At 44.6% G+C, this 19,838-nt stretch overlaps 1 protein-coding gene across 2 annotated transcripts; it reads left to right on the forward strand.

Annotated features, from left to right (window-relative positions):
• Positions 1–379: 379 nt before the first annotated feature.
• Positions 380–19,514, forward strand: LOC139538783 (serine/threonine-protein kinase LATS2-like). 2 transcript variants are annotated; one of them, XM_071341214.1, is made up of 10 exons: positions 380–499; positions 598–808; positions 5,842–6,522; positions 11,289–11,421; positions 12,479–14,019; positions 14,380–14,622; positions 14,760–15,099; positions 15,205–15,387; positions 15,493–15,599; positions 15,724–19,514. In XM_071341214.1, exons 3-10 carry the CDS (start codon positions 6,169–6,171, stop codon positions 16,249–16,251), a joined length of 3,429 nt encoding a protein of 1,142 aa, XP_071197315.1. In that variant the 5' UTR covers positions 380–499; positions 598–808; positions 5,842–6,168; the 3' UTR covers positions 16,252–19,514. The 2 variants fall into 2 exon arrangements, with proteins under 2 accessions (XP_071197315.1, XP_071197316.1); XM_071341215.1 differs by having other exon boundaries at positions 387–499; positions 630–808.
• Positions 19,515–19,838: the final 324 nt, after the last annotated feature.

Consider the following 19,838-nt stretch of genomic DNA (forward strand, 5'->3'; position numbering starts at 1 on the left):
ATTTAAGACCCATAGCCTACCCTATTCCATGATGCAAATTATTGTCAAGGGTTATTGGTTGTGTTCATTATTTGTCCATGAATATAAACCAAATATTAATATATTGAGTGTGGTTCATATTATTCTTGTACAGAACACATTTTTTTGGTTTTGCTAAATGCAAGAATCACTGCCAAGTTGTATTATTATATAGCTAAATGCATGTAGGAAGCACCGCCTATAATATGTTTGGCGCTGACGTGCATTTGTTCCTCACGTGACTCCTGGAATGTTAACAATGCAGTAAGTGTCGTCCAATTTTGTACTGAATTCTAATTCTGCCTGGAGTTGGGAGAAAATGGAGTCTCTTCATGATATTTACTCGGGCCTACCGTTAAGAGAAAGTTCGATAAATTGTCGTATGTGTTGTGCAACAAATTATTGGATTTAAAGTTTTCCGAAAAGTGTATTTGGTTGGATTCTTTATCGGATTAAATTTGAATGATACATCTATCTCATGGTAAGTTAACAACTTCATATTTTGGGAAAGCCTAACTATTTTGATGAAGACACAGAAATAAAAGTTATTATTAGTACTCCATTTTATTTAAATTGAAGATAAAGCCTCGGATTTCTTCCAACGCGACCAGCTTTTGGCCAGAGAAAGACTGCGGGGACTGAAATTCTCCCTTCATTGGAATGTCGGGCTGCTCCAGGCTGTGGAGTTGCGTTGCTTCCAGCGCTAAATTGAGAAGGCCCCACGTTCTTTCACTCCAAATGTTAAACTAATCACAACCTCGACAAGAAAACCCACGAAGTGATCAATATGGTAAGAATATTGAAACAACTCTTTTTAACGGCTGAGTTTAGTTTTCACTAAAGCCTGTGATGGATGGGGTTCATACAGTGGCGATTTTAGCATGTACATCTTGGTGGGACAAACTCGACCAATTCTTCTTCTTTTTTTTTGTTGATGTATGCCAGCAAAGCCACTACACAACATTTTATAATGCCTATGTGGTCTAAAAAGTAAGGGAAATACAACCAAGAGGGTCCACTTTTATAGACAATATACCGACGCGCAGACAACGCATTGCGCAAACAAAACAACCCTCGCAATATCAGCTGGAATTACATGGGTCTATTACTGAACTTTTTGTTTAAAAAAAATATTTGAATGGGAAGAGACTGTCACTGGCAAACATGGTTACAGACCCAACAACATTATATAGTATCCCGTCATCGTGAAGAAAAGGACATCAGCTTATTATAATACACAAAGTAAGCAAAACAATGAAATCATTCTGACACTGCCAAAAATGATGAATAAGATACTAATGAGTCCTATATAAGCAATACAACAATTGATATGTACAAACTATCGCATAAAGGAAGGATGAGCATATAAGAGGCAAGCCATAATTTCGATTAAGACAATGAGCAAGTAGTCAACTATTTGTTCAGCACTTTTGAAATGTACAGCGACAGAATTCAGAGAACATGGGCAGTTATTACAATATGCTCCCAATACACCAAGTCAGAACCGTAGGATAAATAAGCAGACAATGAAAGCTCTTACAATATTCAATGATGACATTTCTCTACAACAGGCAATAGGCTACATGTGCACCACCAAGTCAGAACAGTAGGCTTAGTTCTGAGGGGGAGAAGGACCAAATAATTAGGGTGAGACACATCATACACTTAAGATAACGTTATTAGCTACTGACATACTTTTGTATATATAGTGTATGTGGATTTTTTATTTTTTTATTTAACTAGGCAAGTCAGTTAATAAGAACACATTTTTATTTACAATGACTGCCTACCAAAAGGCAAAAGGCCTCCTGCGGGGACGGGGGCTGGGATTAAAAATTAATATATAAATATAGGACAAAACACACATCACGACAAGAGAGACAACACTACATAAAGAGAGAACTAAGACAACAACAGAGAAAGGCAGAAACACTTGACAACACAGCATGGTAGCAACACAACATGACAACAACATGGTAGCAGCATAAAACATGGTACGGACATTATTGAGCACAGACAACAGCACAAAGGTCAAGAAGGTAGAGGCAACAATACCCCTTCAAATGACTGGATTTGGTTATTTCAGTCACACCCGTTGCTGACAGGTGTATAAAATCGGGCACACAGCCATGCAATCTCCATAGACAAACATTGGCAGTAGAGTGGCCTTATTGAAGAGCTCTGTGACTTTCAACGTGCCACCGTCATAGGATGCCACCTTTCCAACAAGTCTAGAGCTGGCCCGGTCAACTGTAAGGGCTGTTATTGTGACATGGAGTCGTCTAGGAGCAACAGCCGCGAAGTGGTAGTCCACACAAGCTCACAAAATGGGACCGCTAAAGTGCGTAGCGAGTAAAAACCGTCTGTCCTCTGCAACACTCACTACTGAGTTCCAAGCTGCTTCTGGAAGCATCAGCAGTGCAATAACTGTTTGTCGGGAGCTTCATGAAATGGGTTTCCATGGCCGAGCAGCCGCACACAAGCCTAAGATCACAATGTGCAATGCCAAGTGTCGGCTGGAGTGGTGTAAAGCTCGCCGCCATTGGACTTATGAGCAGTAGTACACCATCTGGTAGTCCAACGGACGAATCTGGGTTTGGTGGATGCCAGGAGAACGCTACCTTCCCGACTGCATAGTGCTAGCTAACTGTAAAGTTTGGTGGATGAGAAATAATGGTCTGTGGCTGTTTTTTCATGGTTCAGGCTAGGCCCTTTAGTTTCAGTGTAGGGAAATCTTATCTCTATAGCATACAATGACATACTACAGGATTCTGTGCCTCTAACTTTGTGGCAACAGTTTAGGGAAGGCCCTTTCCTGTTTCAGCATGGCAATGCCCCTTTGCACAAAGCAATGTCCATACAGAAATGGTTTGTCGAGATCAGTGTGGAAGAACTTGACTGGCCTGCACAGCCCAGACCTCAACCCAATCGAACACCTTTAGGATGAATTGGAACGCCGAATGCGAGCCAGGCCTAATTGCCCAACATCCGTGCCCGACCTCACTAATGCTCTTGTGGCTGAATAGAAGCAAGTCCCCGCAGCAATGTTCCATCATCATCTAGTGGAAAGCCTTCACAGAAGAGTAGAAGCTGTTATAGCAGCAAAGGGGGACCAACTACATTTGAATGCTCTTGATTTTGGAATGAGATGTTTGACGAGGTGTCCACATACTTTTGGTCATGTAGTGGATCTCCCTGGCATATTACATTTATGCAGCAGTATACAAGACATATTTTTGGACTCACCATTGCTGTGATCACTTGAACGTGGTGCGGCGGTCCTTCTTGTGTGCAAACTTTGTCATCAAAGTCTGGCAATCTCTGGATTTATGGTGCTTTCAAGACAACTGGTAACTCAGAAAAAAACAAGGTTGAGTCATGATGTCAGTGATCTTAAGGTCGGAGCTCTAGAAAGAGGCCAGAGTTCCAAGTTCTCAGTTGTCTTGAACACACCAATGTAATTCAACCTTTTTTGGCCCATGGTGTTGCGTGTGAATGTTCATCCTTTTAAACTTGGAAAAGAGACCCTTTCAGACCGATATTTTAAATCCATAAACCCAGACTTGGACCACACACCCTCTCCACCTAATAGCAGGCATGGGAAGCAAAATAGTGATTGCTTCTCAACTCTTGCAGTTAGCCATCGATTCCTTCCAAACCACTCATTGTTGAATATGCTTTTTCAGACTTGTTGAGCAATGTTTTGTCCAATGGCCCGATGAGCACCGATAGGTTTTATCTATAATTTCTCTTCATATGACAAGGATTGAAATGGATTTGCCAGTAGATTGTCATAATTCATGAGGATGACTGCTTGCTAGCTAAGATTGTGAAAGTATGATGTTGATGTGATCAGTCCAATCAAAGCTACGGTAGATATAACGTGATTTGAAGCCATTTTATCTGTGGCCAATGACCTTGAGCGTTCTTGAACAGGCACTTCTCATGTAAATCTATGGCAGCACCCAAGGGGGCCTGAACTGTCTAGCTGTCCCTGTAGATTTGTGGTGACGTAATGTCCCCATGAGTGACACAACACTGAGCCAATCACGGCGCAACTGGAGTCGATTACCAATGCCTACACTCTGTATTTTCCGCTGGCTGTCCCTCCACCACAGAAAGCACTGAGCTAGGCTGAAACACCTGCATTTTGGAGCTGCCTTACTCAAGAAAGAGACCATGTTTGTATGCAGCTTTTAACTCAAGGAATTTCTTTGGGGGGGGACATAGTTCTCAAACTGAGAGGTGACACAAATTAATGCCAAAATAACAAGCCAAAAAAAGGCTTTTTTTGTTGTTAGTTTTTTTGCTAAAATGGCCGGGCTCACTTCCTCCTTGCTGTTAGAATCATTATAAGTGTGCATGATGTTCTGTTGGGTCAAATGCAGTCAACAGATTGTTCCAAACAAGAACGATGCTGTGTTCCACTTTGCATCTTAATAAAAATCATTCCAGTTCTTTATATATTTTGCAAGTCAAATCTAAAAAAAAAATCACAATTAGATCTTTTGCCGAGATCATGCAGCCTTATTATGCATTGCAGACTGAGGCCCTCATTAGAAAATACAGGCCAATAGGCACCATAGATCTTGTGTTATTAACAGTACAGTAGTCTCCAATCAGTCAGATAGGCTGATAAGATAATTACTTTATTATCCCTTGGGAAAATGTTGGTTGTGGCTTAGGGTATACATAACACACAATCAAGCATAGAACATGACATTATACAGGTAGAAAAGCGATCACTGATTCATCTGTACACTATACACATCAGTACACTCTGTCAACTGCAGGCCAGCCCACTGTTCCTACTAGTGGGTTTAAAACATGTATGAGCCTTGTAAGTAGGAGACCCTGTCTCTACTCTCCTCTCTGTTGTTTTTCAGTGGAAATCTATTTTTCTGTTGTTTATTTTGGTCCGCTCTGCCCCGTGATGCAATGGTATGAGTTTTCTTGTCGTCACTTGTGGAATGGAATGCTATGGGTCAGATGTGGCACGCAAAGCATTACAGGAATGGGAGCTGAGGCTAAATATTCTGGAGATTGCTATGGCGCTTGGCACTACCATCCTAAATATGTGTTTGTTTAGAAAAACTACACTCACAGTGAGTGCTGTGTTTGTGTCAGAAAACGCCTCAAACACCCAAACCCCAAAAATGCCCTTTTCAACCCATGATGGGACATAGCACACAGAGATGGAGAGAAAGAGATGGTAACAGAGGGTGGTATTGATGGTAGTGTCCTGATTTAAATGGGCCCAGTGGATGCTGTTGATCTCAAGCTGTTTGAGGCTATCCCAGGCCTAAAGGAACACCTACCAAGTACTGGTCTGATGGTCTCTCAGCCCTGTTCTATAGCCACTGAATTGAAATAAAGCTAACCACCTATATTTTAATAGTTGTCATAATTGAACATGCCTAAGTTACACAGGTCCAATACATTAATAAAATGTTATACACGATCATACTTCAATAATAGGGTTTTACACCACAAAAGCTATGTTACACAATTACACCGCAATAATACATTGTTGTTGCTATGTGACTATTCCACGTGTGCACAGATAAATATGCTTCCTTCACACCTATTATGCCCCAGAGAGTAGCACTGCCACTATAGAATGTAGACAATGTTCTTGGAGATACAACTGCAAAGGGGTGTTGATATTGGATCACACAGGAGACGTTCACACACAGTTGATGAGATGTGTGTAACTAATGTAACCCTACGCCACCATGACCACAACCCGACCACACACACATCTTGACCTTAACCATACAGTGACATTTTAGTAACGTTTTCTGCTCTGGTCTTGCTCCACAGGTACAGAAGGGAGCCAGAGTGGTTTGGGCCAAGGGCATCCTTGTGACCCCTCACATGACTTGGAATAGGAACGAGTGTGATCCCTAAAACACACAACATGGAACGCCAGTTGGAATCCTATCAGTAGGAGCCAGCAACACAGAGACAAACAAACACCTTGACCAAGAGAAGGAGAGGAGGAAACATAATCTCTCCTACTGGAGGGCCTTATCTATTTAGGTCACAGAGTTCCAGAGCAAGCATACGAGTGTTTGTGTCAGTGTGTCAGTTGTGGGTGTCTGTTTTGGTGTGAGTTCCCTAGGCTAGATACTAAAACAGGGGAGTGTCATGAGGCCCAAGACGTTCCCCGCTGCTCCGTATGTGGGCAACACGCGCCAGCGCCTCCAGGAGATCAAGGAGGGGCTGAAGCAGCCAGCCAAGCTGGTGAGCCAGGCCCTCCATGGGGGCAGCTCCTGGGGTGAGGGGGGCCGCGGGACCGAAAGCAAGGGCAAAGACCCCGGGAGTCGCCAGCAGCCGCTCCGGCCCCCTCAGAAGTTCAACAACTACCAGAACGCTTTGAGAGAGATCCGCAAGTCCCTCATGCCCTTTGCCAATGAGTCTGGCCCCTCTGGCTCCGCCCACCCTGCTGGAGACGTCAACCGACAGATGCTGCAGGAGTTGGTCAATGCTGGCTGTGACCAGGTGAGGACTGGAGAGTGAGTGAGTGTCTGTGTGCTTTCAAGTGGGAGAATCTGCTCTCGTCTGAATCAATGTCTCAGCTTAAATGCTGGTTCTATAATCATGTCCTGTAAGCGCCTAACGTAACTCACAAATGTGGATGTTGAAAGCGCCATTCAATGTCATAATATCCAGAGTACAGTACAATGGTTACATAATGTGGAACGCAGAAATGTTAAAATATCAGTTGGTTTCTTCATCCTCTTTCGGAACGAGTGAACATCTTGTCCACTCCAGAGAGAGAGAGAAGAGGAGAGCAAACGTTTCTGCAGGAAATTGTCAGCTCACACATGCTCACCTTTCGCCTAAAGAAATAAAGCATACTATATTTCAGATATGGATAGCCTTATTACAGGGATACAATTTATCGGAGTATTTCCGAGTAATAAGGGTCAGGCTGTTCAGCAGAGTTCAGTCTCTTTAAACACTCATAACTGGCCTAAGATCAGGGCATTTTAAAGGGCTCTGTGTGTTCGAAGCACTTGGATTGGCCAGAGACCAGTTACTATAATCAGACTCAGTACTGTGGTTGAAGTCTTCAGGACAGGCCTGAGGACAGGCCCTGTGATGGCGGCACTCCTCATTTTAAAGAATGCTTAACTCAAGTCTGTGCTAGGGAACAACCGCTCCTCAGACCTCAGCACAGTAGAATTAGAGATAGTGGGGCGAGAGGGAGGGAAGAAAGACACAAGCCAGATAGATGCAACTCTTTTCCTGCCTACTGACTTTGACTGTCTGTCGTCTGGCTTTTACCATCATAGTGATGGATTGTAGATATGGTGTCTCAATGAGCAAAGCTGCAGTCACCTGTCGCTGTGTTTGTCCTAGGGCTGCCTCCTCAAGTTAACCCAGCCGGACCGAGGTACGGGTCCAGTAAAGACATTAACAACAACATTACGACCATTTAGCAACTTAATCAGTCCTCAGCCCTTTACATAAATGCTTTTAGTTTTCTGGACCAGCCACCAGGCGTGTCGTATGATGGATGGTCCTGGTATTTTTAGGCGACTGTGACCTAGGAGCCACTGAACAGACCATTGAGTGTGGGCCCATATTTTCCTACACATTCCACAGCCATAATGGCCACTGTAGTGAGTGGCCTCTCTAGTCTCAACCCCCCTCCATCCCCAAGGGCCCTCTGGCCTTATTCTTATCAGCAGCCTCTCCTCCAGCCACAAATTACACAGCGCTGCGGCAAGTTACATAATCACAGTAAAAGAGGAAATGTTTTGGTGGGGAGCGAGGAGGGGTGGAGTGTGGATGAGCTCTTTTCCTCTCCTCCACCTTCCTTCATGTGTACAGCGGCTGCACTATTACTGTATGAGGGGCGGGCCAGGCGGAGTGGAGGGGAGACAGGAATCTTATGCACACTAAGCATATTAAACCTCTGACATATGAAATGATGTGGTCGCCGCCTTTATGTAATGATGAGGTTAACAGGATGTGACAGAGGCCTTGTGTGTGTGTGTGAGATTAAGAGAAGGAGAATATGGTGGCGCACTATCTTTTGTTCCACATACCTATTGATGTCCCTCCCTCTCAGCCTGTCCATCCAGACTCGGCTCCATAAAGGTCTTTCAGAACTTAGAACAGTGGCACAGAAACTGTCACTACGTCCAGGAGTGTGTATTTTGTTGTTCACTTGGGGGGAGGTGGGTGTGTGTGATGATATTTACGAACTCCCAGCCTTCTAAGGAGTGTGTGTGTGTGTGTTTGGGATAACTCCCTGGCTTGTGGCTGTAACCATTATAACAAGGGTGCAAATGTGGTAGTGGATATTTTAGGCTGGAAGTCACATGAGTCTAGTAGAGAAACAGAGGGAGAAGGAGAGAGTATGCGAGAGGGAGGGAGAGCAATGGGAGGAAAAGACACCCAAAACACAGATTTCCAAATAGCTGGAATTCTTTACTTCCTGGCCTGTGGAAGTGAGTGTTTATTTTCGGGTTCCTGTGCGTGTACGCTAGTGTGTGTGTGTGTTATGTGTGAGGGAGAGGGAGGGAGGGAAAGAGTGTGTTTTGGTTCAGTGATATGGGCATGCCCACTCTGATGTACACACACATTGTGTAGAATATCTGTGGCTCCGTTGTTTCCTGGTTCTGAGAGCTGATTGTGCTCTCTCGCTATGCAGCCCTGTTTTTAAACCCTTAAGTTTCCTCCCTGCAAATGGAAGCACCCAGTCTGTGTCAGAACCTGTGGACACACAATGGCTGCATTCGTCTCTTTAAACTAGTTTTAAAGTCCACTTCAGTCCTTAAAATGTGTTTAGCCCTAGTTAGGGTTGTTGCGGTGACTGCCATGACTGCAGTAAAATTCTAAGTGAACGTTGAGTCATCTGTAATCTCTTATGCACTCTGTACATGCGTTAGTAGTACCCAACTCACTAACGATCATCAGGTCGCTAATGGCCTGGTAGTCAGGGCTCTATTGACCCTCTAACCACTCTGACATAAACGCAATCTAAAATCAAAACAGTATCTGCTTTTAAAACTCACCTCACTGTGATGATCAATTTGAAGAAAGAAATTCAACAACAGGTTGAAACTGAGTGGAAAACATGGTCGTTGTGGATATTGTTTCAAAGCCTAATACAAAGAAATAGACAGCACTTTCTAAGGTAATGATTAATTCAAAACATCCATAAGCATATTAGAACATATACATATTCATAGGCCCAAGCCATAATGAGCCGAAGCCCCCCCCCCCCCCCCCAAAAACGGAATTAAAATGATTGTGCTGTTATACAATACATAGCCTACTGCATATTACACAAAAATACTGATTTAAGATATCTTTGGTATATAATTGGTCTATCCTAAATTGAGTTAGCCTACAGTTTGTAGTGAATTTGATTTTGAATAGCCTAGTAATAGGGCATTTTATTTATTTTCATAGTTAATAGGCTGACACATGACCTTATAGCTAGAGAATATCTCACCACTGTGCATTTCCATCTCCTCCCCTCTCTTCTTCATTCCTTTCTCCAGCGCACAGAGAAAGGGGGTGGCAACAGTTTTTAATGAAATGTTTAGGTGTGAAAACATGTTACTATCGATGTTCCCGAACAGATTTCACTTGGTTACCCAACTGAAGCACTGAGTAGCTGTAGAAACAGGGTGGGAACAGAGCCCATGGCATACAGAGTTTGGGCGGAATATCACCAGTTGCGCGTTGTGAAATAACCGGAGTAGCCTAAACAAACCAGCGGGAAAGTGGCCTCAATTTTTGCCCAAAACAAAACTAATTTTACATATTAGTGAAGACAAGATTAAATTTAGAATAGTCTGATGGGTTCAAATTAGAAAATATTTTTGCGACTTTCTAAAGTCATCAATATCCTATAGTTTCATCATGCAGCCCATATCTTTTGATTTCTAAGACATTTTAAGGTTTGTATCATTCTCAACTAAAGTTGACAAATAAGTCTAAATCTAGTGAATAGGACCTGTTTCAAATGATTACTTTTACACTCAACATGTGCACTCTCACGCCAGGAATGCAAAAAATATACTTTCTATTTTATTCAGCTGTTCAATTATATTCTTATTACTATAAAACAATATAAAATAATGGAACATGACTCATAAGCATATCTTGTCTGCTAAATTAACAAGCCTACAGCCTATGGCATGGCACATAGCCAGATAACATACAGTAGGCCAACTCACATTTTGTTCTTCTGAAATACATTTTCTTCAAATAATAATGTTTCTTTAGACCTGCTGAAAATACATAAATTGGTGATGGTATATATTCAATTGATTTCTAACTTTTTTTTTCATGCAGACGTTCCAAAGGCGCACATCAGCAGCTTGTATGCGTGGAGGTCTGGTGATGCTAAACTTGTTTATGTTAATTTACGGTCAATTACCTTGAGACCGGCAGTCTTATGCATGACAATAACCGGCTGACAAAGATTCATGACCGCCACAACCCTAGCCCTAGTTTATTTCCTGTAAAATGTAATATTCATACACAACATCGTCTTGATTCTTTGTTTTAACAACAACCTCCAGTGGTTATTTCAGATGAGCAGTAGTATTTGGTTGAAGTTCTCTAACTGACCAGCGGAGGCAGTGTGGGGTTGAATGCCTGTGTTGACTGAGGGCCACACTGAGGTATGGGTTGAATGTCTTTAGAGTGAGGTCATATGACATTAAGGGGTATTTCCTCATGTAGGTGTGGGTCGCCTAGTTAAAGAACGGTCACAGCTTGTGTCGTGTTTATTTTCATGTCTCACTCACTGATGTTTAATGGCTGTTGTTGTTTGTACTCTGCCTATCAGCCAGTATGAAAATAGTAGGATAACCTGCATTATCTTTATATAAATCCTAAAATATGTACTACAGTATGGTACAGAACTGTCACCGTAGAGGTCCTTGTCATAAGAATAGCGTGCTGTTGAAATTTTGAAAGAATGTAAAAGGGAAGGTTCTATGTTCTCTGTGTTTTATGTTGTTGTGTGTGTGTGAGGCTGGCTCAGGAAATGGCTGGTGCATGACCCCAGGAGAAGAGGATGCAGGTGCAAGGCCTGCTGGGGGGCTGTTTAAATCATCATGTCCTTATGTGTGCATGGTTGACAATAGAAGAGACAATGACAACAGAAAAGGCTATACACTATCTGGCACTAAAATAATGCAATCTGTTCCACAAAATGAGATGGATGAGTGTCATCAGTCACAGTCTCTCAATGATTTATCAGTGTCTTTTCAACACCGTTGTTTTTCCACCAGGAAATGGCGGTGCGGGCTCTGAAGCAGACGGGCAGCAGAAACATTGAGGCTGCTCTGGAGTACATCAGTAAGATGGGATACCTGGACCCCCGCAATGAACTCATCGTCCAGGTCATCAAACAGACCTCACCAGGTAACACAACTCATGCACATAGTGCATTCGGGAAGTATTCAGACCCCTTTACTTGTTCCACATTTCATAAATGTACAGTCTTATTCTAAAAATGATTAAATTGGTGACAAAGCAACAACAGGTTGAGAGTCCTTTAGGTGCCTTTTGCAAACTCCAAGTGGGCTGTCATGTGCCTTTTACTGAGGAGTGGCTTTTGTCTGGCCACTCTACCATAAAGGCCTGATTGGTGGAGTGCTGCAGTGATGTTGGTCCTTCTGGAAAGTTCTCTCGTCTACACAGAGGAACTCTGGATCTCTGTCGGCGTGACCATGGGGTTCTTGGTCACCTCCCTGACCAAGGCCCTTCTACCCTATTGCTCAGTTTGGCGGGGCGTCCAGCTCTTGGAAGAGTCTTGGTGGTCCCAAACTTCTTCCATTTAAGAATGATGGAGGCCACTGTGTTCTTGGGGACCTTCAATGCTGCAGACATTTTTTGGTACCCTACCCCAGATCTTAAATAAAGGTTAAATAAAAAATAAAAATCTGTGCCTCAACACAATCCTGTCTCGGAGCTCTACGGACAATTCCTTCGACCTCATGACTTGGTTTTTGTTCTGACATGCACTGTCAACTGTGGGATCTTATTTAGACAGGTGTGTGCCTTTCCAAATCGTGTCCAATCAATTGAATTTACCACAAGTGGACTGCAATTAAGTTGTAGAAACATCTCAAGGATGATCAATGAAAACAGGATGCACCTGAGCTCATTTTCGAATCTCATAGCAAAGGGTCTGAATACGTATGTTAATAAAATATTTCCAGTTTTTATTTGTAATACACTTGCAAAAAGGTCTAAAAACCTGATTTCACTTTGTCATTATGGGTTATTGTGTGTAGATTCATGAGGAAAATGTTTTATTTAATCCATTTTAGAATAAGGCTGTAATGTAGCAAAATGTGGGAAAAGTGAAGGGGTCTGAATACTTTCCGAATGCACTGTACATTCTAAATATATGCACATAAAGTTTGAAATGCAGTAAGGATATGAACTCACTCCCCACTATGATTTCTGTCCACAGGCAAAGGGGGCATTCCAAACTCAATGGACCACAGACCACCATTGGAGGGAACAAGTGAGGGCGCCATGCCTTCCTACCACCAGATGGTGGCGCCGATGTATGAGGGTGCTGGTTATGGGCCAGAGGGTGCCTACATGGGCGCCCCTCCTGTCATGAACTACATGATGCCCCCCTCGGTCGCGGTACAGGGCCCTGCCATAGGTAACCCCATGGGACGCCCCCTCAGCATGGGAGCCTACACTCCAGCCATGGCAGCCTACCCTCCAGCCAATCCAGGGAACCCCATGTACACCCCAGGCACCACGCAGAATGCCTACCCAGGCAGTATGGAGCAGGCCATGATGGGCTACAGCGTCCCCAGCCAGCCCCTGCAGCTTCAGCCCCAGGCACCAGGAGTCCCTGTCACCGGACCCCACTACGACTATGGCCACGTCCGGCCTCACATGATGGAGCCCTCAAGCTACGGCGTGCAAAGGAGTGCCTCCTTCCAGAACAAGATGCCACCGCTGGCACCCGACAACTACGTCAACATGCAGGGGAAAGGGGCCATGGGCCAGAACGGGGGAGGGTACCCTCCTAACATGTACATACCGCCCCACCCCCAGCAGTCCAGCCCAACCTCACACCAGGTCCACATGATGTCCCGCTCACCCGGTGGAGCCGCCGCTGCCATGGGGCCAGATTTCTCTGACCTGCTCACACCCTCTAGAGCCAGCCTTAACCTGGACCTGTACGAGCAGCACCAGCACCACTGGGCCGGTTCCCAGGGGCCTGAGGGGGCCCCTCCAGCCAGGCAGCCCCAGCCTCAGGGGCCCTTCCGGGGAGAGGTGCGGGTCCCTAGCAGGACCAACTCCTTCAACAACCGGTCAGTGCCCCCAAACAACGTCCGACCCACCCTGGTCACCCCAGCTCCCGGCAAGCAGGACCCGTCCCTGGGACAACCCAACACCATCACAGCGGTGACTTCACCCCCCATCCAGCAGCCGGTGAAGAGCATCCGAGTAATGAGGCCCGAGCCGAAGACTGCTGTGGGGCCATGTCACCCTGGCTGGTTGGCTGCTCAGGAAGCATCTGAGCCCCTCGCCTACATGCCTGAAGAGGCCTACTCTCTGGAGCATGCCCAGGAGACCCGCTGTCCACCACCTCCCTACCCCAAAACCCTGCACATGTCTGGGGCTGCTTCAGAGGCAGGGCTCCTGGAGGGACCAGGAGGAGCTATGTGTGGAGCCCCAGACCTCAACACCCCTTCTAGGCCACATGGTGGTAGTGGAGGAGGAGGAGGAAAGGCAGAGGAGAGCCAGGTGAAAGAGAAGACCAAGTCTGGGAAAGGAGAGAAGGCAGTGAAAAACAAGAAGCAGATCCAGACATCGCCGGTGCCGGTGAGGAAGAACGGACGTGATCAGGAGAAGAGGGAGTCGCGCATTAAAAGCTACTCGCCCTTCGCCTTCAAGTTCTACATGGAGCAGCATGTGGAGAATGTGATGAAGACCCACCAGCAGAAACTGAACCGCAGGCTGCAGCTAGAGCAGGAGATGTCCAAGGTGAGACAGAGAGAGACCTAAAGGTTTTGAGGACCTGTGTTGTAGACAACACATCGAAGACCCTACATGCCTAGAATGGGAGTCAATGAGTTCATGGCTTTATTTGTAACAGCTTGTCCAAAACATTTAGAAAAACAATTACTCAGGGTTCAGTCCTTTTGATAGAATGTTATGAAATCATACAAACAAAAAAATGGGGTTTACTAGTCAAGTAATACATTATTACATTTTTTCCCCTACATTCACAGTTGATTGAGACATTAGAAACATCAAATATAAAATAATCGTAGTAAGGCATGTATACAGTATTTTACCAAGGCAACTTAACCTTTTTTATTCTTCCCCTCCCCCTTCCTCCAGGCTGGCCTATCAGAGGCGGAGCAAGAGCAGATGAGGAAGATGCTTAACCAGAAGGAGTCCAACTACAACCGGCTGCGCCGTGCCAAGATGGACAAGGCCATGTTTATCAAGATCAAGACGTTGGGGATCGGGGCCTTCGGTGAGGTGTGCCTGACCCGCAAGGTGGACACGGGAGCCCTGTACGCCATGAAAACGCTGCGCAAGAAGGATGTGCTCAACCGCAACCAGGTGGCCCACGTCAAGGTAAAGCTGAAGGCAAATTATCATGATGACACGTTGCACCTGGTGATGTTTCCATGTTATTGTGATGCCAAAAGCACATTTCAGCGTTTGGTGTGGAATGGACAATAAAGTTTTTTCTTATTCTTTCTAACCCTAAGGCTGAGCGTGACATCCTGGCGGAGGCAGACAACGAGTGGGTGGTGCGTCTGTACTACTCGTTCCAGGATCGTGACAGCCTCTACTTCGTCATGGACTACATCCCCGGGGGAGACATGATGAGCCTGCTGATCCGCATGGGCATCTTTCCCGAGCCGCTGGCATGCTTCTACGTGGCTGAGCTGACCCTGGCCATCGAGAGTGTCCACAAGATGGGCTTCATCCACCGCGACATCAAGCCTGACAACATCCTCATCGACCTGGACGGACACATCAAGTTGACCGACTTTGGCCTCTGCACTGGCTTCCGCTGGACGCACAACTCCAAGTACTATCAGAAAGGTGAGCAGGGGAAAGACAAAGGACAAGTTCTTTCACTGCGTAGATGCTTTTGTATAGACGGCTTCCCCTTGATATGATCGATATGTAATATCCTCTCCTCTCCAGGGAGCCACATCAGACAGGACAGCATGGAGCCCAGTGACTTCTGGGATGACGTGTCCAACTGTCGTTGTGGCGACAGGCTGCAGACCCTAGAGCAGCGGGCGACACGGCAACACCAGCGCTGCCTGGCACACTCCCTGGTGGGCACGCCCAACTACATCGCCCCTGAGGTGCTGTTGCGCAAAGGTGAGGGCAAGACCGGGCATGGTGGAGTAGTTGTATGTTTGATATATGAAATAAAGTAGCCTATTGTGATCTTGTTAGTGAGAGGTTGTGGTGTTGTCCTTGCAGGGTACACCCAGCTGTGTGACTGGTGGAGTGTGGGAGTGATCTTGTTTGAGATGCTGGTGGGACAGCCCCCCTTCCTGGCCCCGACACCCACCGAGACACAGATTAAGGTTAGTAGTCAGTCGACTCACGGCTCAGTAAAACTACTGAATGTGGAAATACCATATCACTCCTCAATTGCAGCTCTGAAACATACTGTATCCTCACGGTCTCCCCCTTCCCTTTCCTCTTCAGGTGATAAACTGGGAGAGCACACTGCAGGTGCCCCCGCAGATCAAGCTCAGCCCTGAGGCTGTCGACATCATCGGCCGTCTCTGCTGCTCCCCAGAGGAACGTCTTGGGAGCAACGGCGCCGGCGAGATCAAAACTCATCCCTTCTTCGACCAGATGGACTTCTCCAGCAACCTGCGCACCCAGCCCGCCCCCTACCGGCCCAAAATTGCCCACCCCATGGACACTTCCAACTTTGACCCAGTGGAGGAGGAAGGTGGTCCCGGGGCGTGGAGTGATAGCGGAGACAGCACCCGGGCCTGGGAGACCCTCTGCACCCCACACGGGAAACACCCGGAGCACGCCTTCTACGAGTTCACCTTCCGCAGGTTCTTTGACGACAACGGCTGCCCCTTCCGCTACCCCAAGCCCCCAGAGACCAGCCACAGCCATGGGCCTCCCAGCAACAGCGGAGCCAGCAGCATGGGCCCTGAGGAGGAAGAGGAGGAGGAGGAAGAGCAGGGGGAGGGCTGTGAGCCTGTGTATGTGTAGAAGAGCCCAGACTGTTGGCTTTCTAAACCATGGCCCCCCTCTCTTTCTCTCTCGCTCTCTCTCTCCAGCAAATCAACACTCAGCACCTGGGACCCTGTCTGCCAACCTCCCATCTACCACTGTGAATGTATGTTCATGTGTGTGTGCGTGCCTCTGTACATGCGGTTTTGAGAGACTTGAGAGCGAGTGAGATATTGAGAACAGGACGGCCTGACATCTGTTCAACAATTCAAGCACTACTGTGTGGAATCTACAGCGTGAGCAGAGACTACAATAAGAACCCCTGATCTGGGACCAAGAAACAACTAACTGTACAAGGGCTAGGCATGGGATAATGATGCCAGAGGACTGTTATGAAAAAAGACTAATCAGAACAGGTAGTTCTTCTAAAAGGCTCCATTGTACTGTGGAGGTTTACAAAAGTGTTCAGATAAGAGTTTGACACTCGGACCGTGACCATGCGTGTTTCTCGTGGTCATAGTGCTCTATCCCATTCCTTCCACCCTGGGTCTTACAGAGATCACTTCTTCCAGGTTGACCTTACCCCATGAAGTAAACACAAACCCTTGCTGTTTCACGGGTTGCTTGTCTCTTCCTTTCTGAGACATAGGGACTAGAACCAGTGTGTGCTTTGGACACTGAGCTGGACTTTAGGTTGGACAGGACTGAATTAACTAGCGGGAAGAATCAAAACACGACACTTCTCACACAGCTATGACAAAATAAGCTACCAAAATACACATGCACACTTTGCAGGATGGTTGAACTACACAATCTAGGAGGGGGAAATTAGGTTGTCCTCTGCAGCTAACCACCCTAAGTCCTCTAAAACCACAGGGTTATCTTACGCATTTCTATCAATGTTGTTTGGATGTTTTTCAAAGGTAGAGGGTCTGACATGGCAGTCTAGAGATTCCCCCAAGGTTAACTAGCTGTGTGTCTCCTACCTTCAGCTTCACACACATTTTTTTTCTCCAAATAGGTGATGTGGAATGCCGCCATCTTGTGGTTATCTAACTTAAAAGAGTTAGATTAAAACCCTTAAAAGAGTTAGATGCACTATTGTAAAGTGGTTGTTCCACTGGATATCATAAGGTGAATGCACCAATTTGTAAGTCGCTCTGGATAAGAGCGTCTGCTAAATGACTTAAATGTAAATGTAAAATGGTTAGAGAGCCACTATGTTGTTCCCTTACCACCCCTAAATGATTCTGTTTCGAGTGTCAGACCCAGGGGAATGGATGTGATGGGGAAATACTCGTAGGAACAACAACAAATTCCTTTGGTTGAAGTGCCAGCTGCCAGATACATGGATGACATTGTTATTCGAGTCAATCAATTCCTCTCTCGGTATTATTATGATGACTATGTTTTATTGAGCTAGTTCTGAGGAAGGTGAACTACAAGTGTGAATCATTGCTTTGTTGTGGATATGGATCTCGTGATTACATACATGTTTGGTAAGCAGTCACGCCTATCCATGTCTCAACACAACACGTACAGTACACCTGCTCTAAGACTGTCATGTACTGTGACATTACTGATGCCGTGCTTTTTAGCCACATTGACATTTCAAAGTCCAACCTGCTAGTGCACCACTTCCACACACACAGTATTATACAGTTAACACATCCAAGTATCCACACAGTCTCCTCGGTCCGTAAGGAGACATGGCAGAAACATATAATAGTATGACTATGTGCAATACAGAAAATACAATATATCGTTTTGTAAACACTTACAATTATCCTTTTGATCTTTTAATACTGAAGCACGCTATGTACAAATATATATTATATTGGTTTATATATTTTCCGTATAGTTACATGACCCAATGCTGCTTATTATTGTGATTAATATTATTATTTACATTTTTATCATTATTTCATGTATACGTACTTCTTTCCTTTTTGTGTGAAAAGAAAAGTGTGGGTTTGATTGCCAGTGTGTTTGAATTTGAAATTGACGAACGGTGTGCTTTTTTAGATGAATGTTGGTGCGTATCTATCCACCACAAGATGATGATGATGATGATGATCAGTGTTTGTGCAGAATAACGACAGCAGCGTTCCTGCTCTCTGCAACTGGGCTGGCCCTGTGTGTAGGAGAGTAGGGCGGAAGAGGGAGAGAGACAGACAGTGATAGAGAAAGATGCGTTTCAGAGACAAAAGGAAAGCAGGGCAGGATTGGTTATAAAGTGTAAAATATATGAATAAATGAATAAATAGCCTCCTTTGTATTACAAGAACAAGTATGGTAAATGACAGACTATTATTGGTACATTTTAATGCATCCTAATGACCACAGGTTAATTTGACCATTAATATTATGCTTGTGTTACAGAATTGTTGTTATGCAGTGGAGCACTGCTCAAAGCAGGAAATGCTTTATTTTCTCCAATATCTCCATATGCTTATTGACAATCAACCATTGACGCAGTCTTGTATGTCCAACTGAATAACAGTATTCAAAATGTGATTGCATACTGACGGAAGGGTCAAGAAGTTGCAAGTTCTGCCGTATGTCAATTCCCAGACATTCTAAGTGCACCAATATGTATCTCAAAGATCAGATTTGTGACAAAATATGAGGGGAATATTTTAAACAATGACAATTGTTTAAACGTGCCAATAATGTTTTTGCTCACTTGCATGACAAAATTGAAATGGACATGTTTTTATAATATGCCTCATGTCTTCAGGATTGGGCAGCAAATTCACTTAATTTGATCATCATTGTCAGCGCAAGTGGGATTGCCAATCCACCAGGATGAACTACTCAGTGAAAAATAGCTTTAAAAAGAAACTGCTCACCGAGTCAGTTTTCTAGTGTGTATGAGTGTTTTGTATTAGGTGTGCTGTGGATGACGTGTGGTTTCCCTGTATCTGAGTTTTGAAAGTGATGACTGACAATCTTTGACTGATTTGAGATCTTATGTAATGACTCATGATTGGACTTTTTTATCTATGTACCTTTTTGTATTTTTACTCTCGGGAGTTTCTCATGTCTTTGATCCTCCTTAATGTATAATACAATTTTGTTACTCTTGAATATATATTTATACAGATATACATATTTTTTTGTATCTATATTCTTTTTCATTTCCTCTGAGCTAATGTTCGAACCTCTTTGTCTACAATATTATAGACAATATAATTTGGACAGCATATCACCTTTTTTTACGTATGTATGAATTGAGAATTTGAAAAAATGCTTTCACTGTCCTCACGTGTAAAATATATGTATAAATTTAAATTAACCAGCTTTGACTTGTGTTGTAATTCCAAAGCCTCAAACCATGTTATGTCTGGATGAATAATATGATTGACTCTTGTTGGCTTTGAATATTAGACTTAACCAATTTTAGCAGAAAATTGAGAAGTCTTGTCTGTTGATGTGATCAATTCAGTTAATTTATTTGGACTTCAACAGGAACTTGCCTGGCATTGAAGAGCACTGAGTTTAGACAACATTAAATCATCATCATTCACAGACATGACAGATGACACCCACAAACAGAGAGCTACAGTACATTTGGAAAATATTCAGACCCTTTCACTTTTTCCAAATTTTGTTACATTACAGCC

Source organism: Salvelinus alpinus, chromosome 14, assembly GCF_045679555.1.
Source record: "Salvelinus alpinus chromosome 14, SLU_Salpinus.1, whole genome shotgun sequence".
NCBI lineage: Eukaryota > Metazoa > Chordata > Actinopteri > Salmoniformes > Salmonidae > Salvelinus > Salvelinus alpinus.

Bases quoted from the DNA above. Each gene is read 5' to 3' on its own strand.
- LOC139538783 (XM_071341214.1), top strand. From the start codon at position 6,169: ATGAGGCCCAAGACGTTCCCCGCTGCTCCGTATGTGGGCAACACGCGC. The intron at 6,523-11,288 runs GTGAGGACTGGA...TTTTTCCACCAG, and splicing joins TCAATGCTGGCTGTGACCAG to GAAATGGCGGTGCGGGCTCT. The intron at 15,388-15,492 runs GTGAGGGCAAGA...TTGTCCTTGCAG, and splicing joins TGAGGTGCTGTTGCGCAAAG to GGTACACCCAGCTGTGTGAC.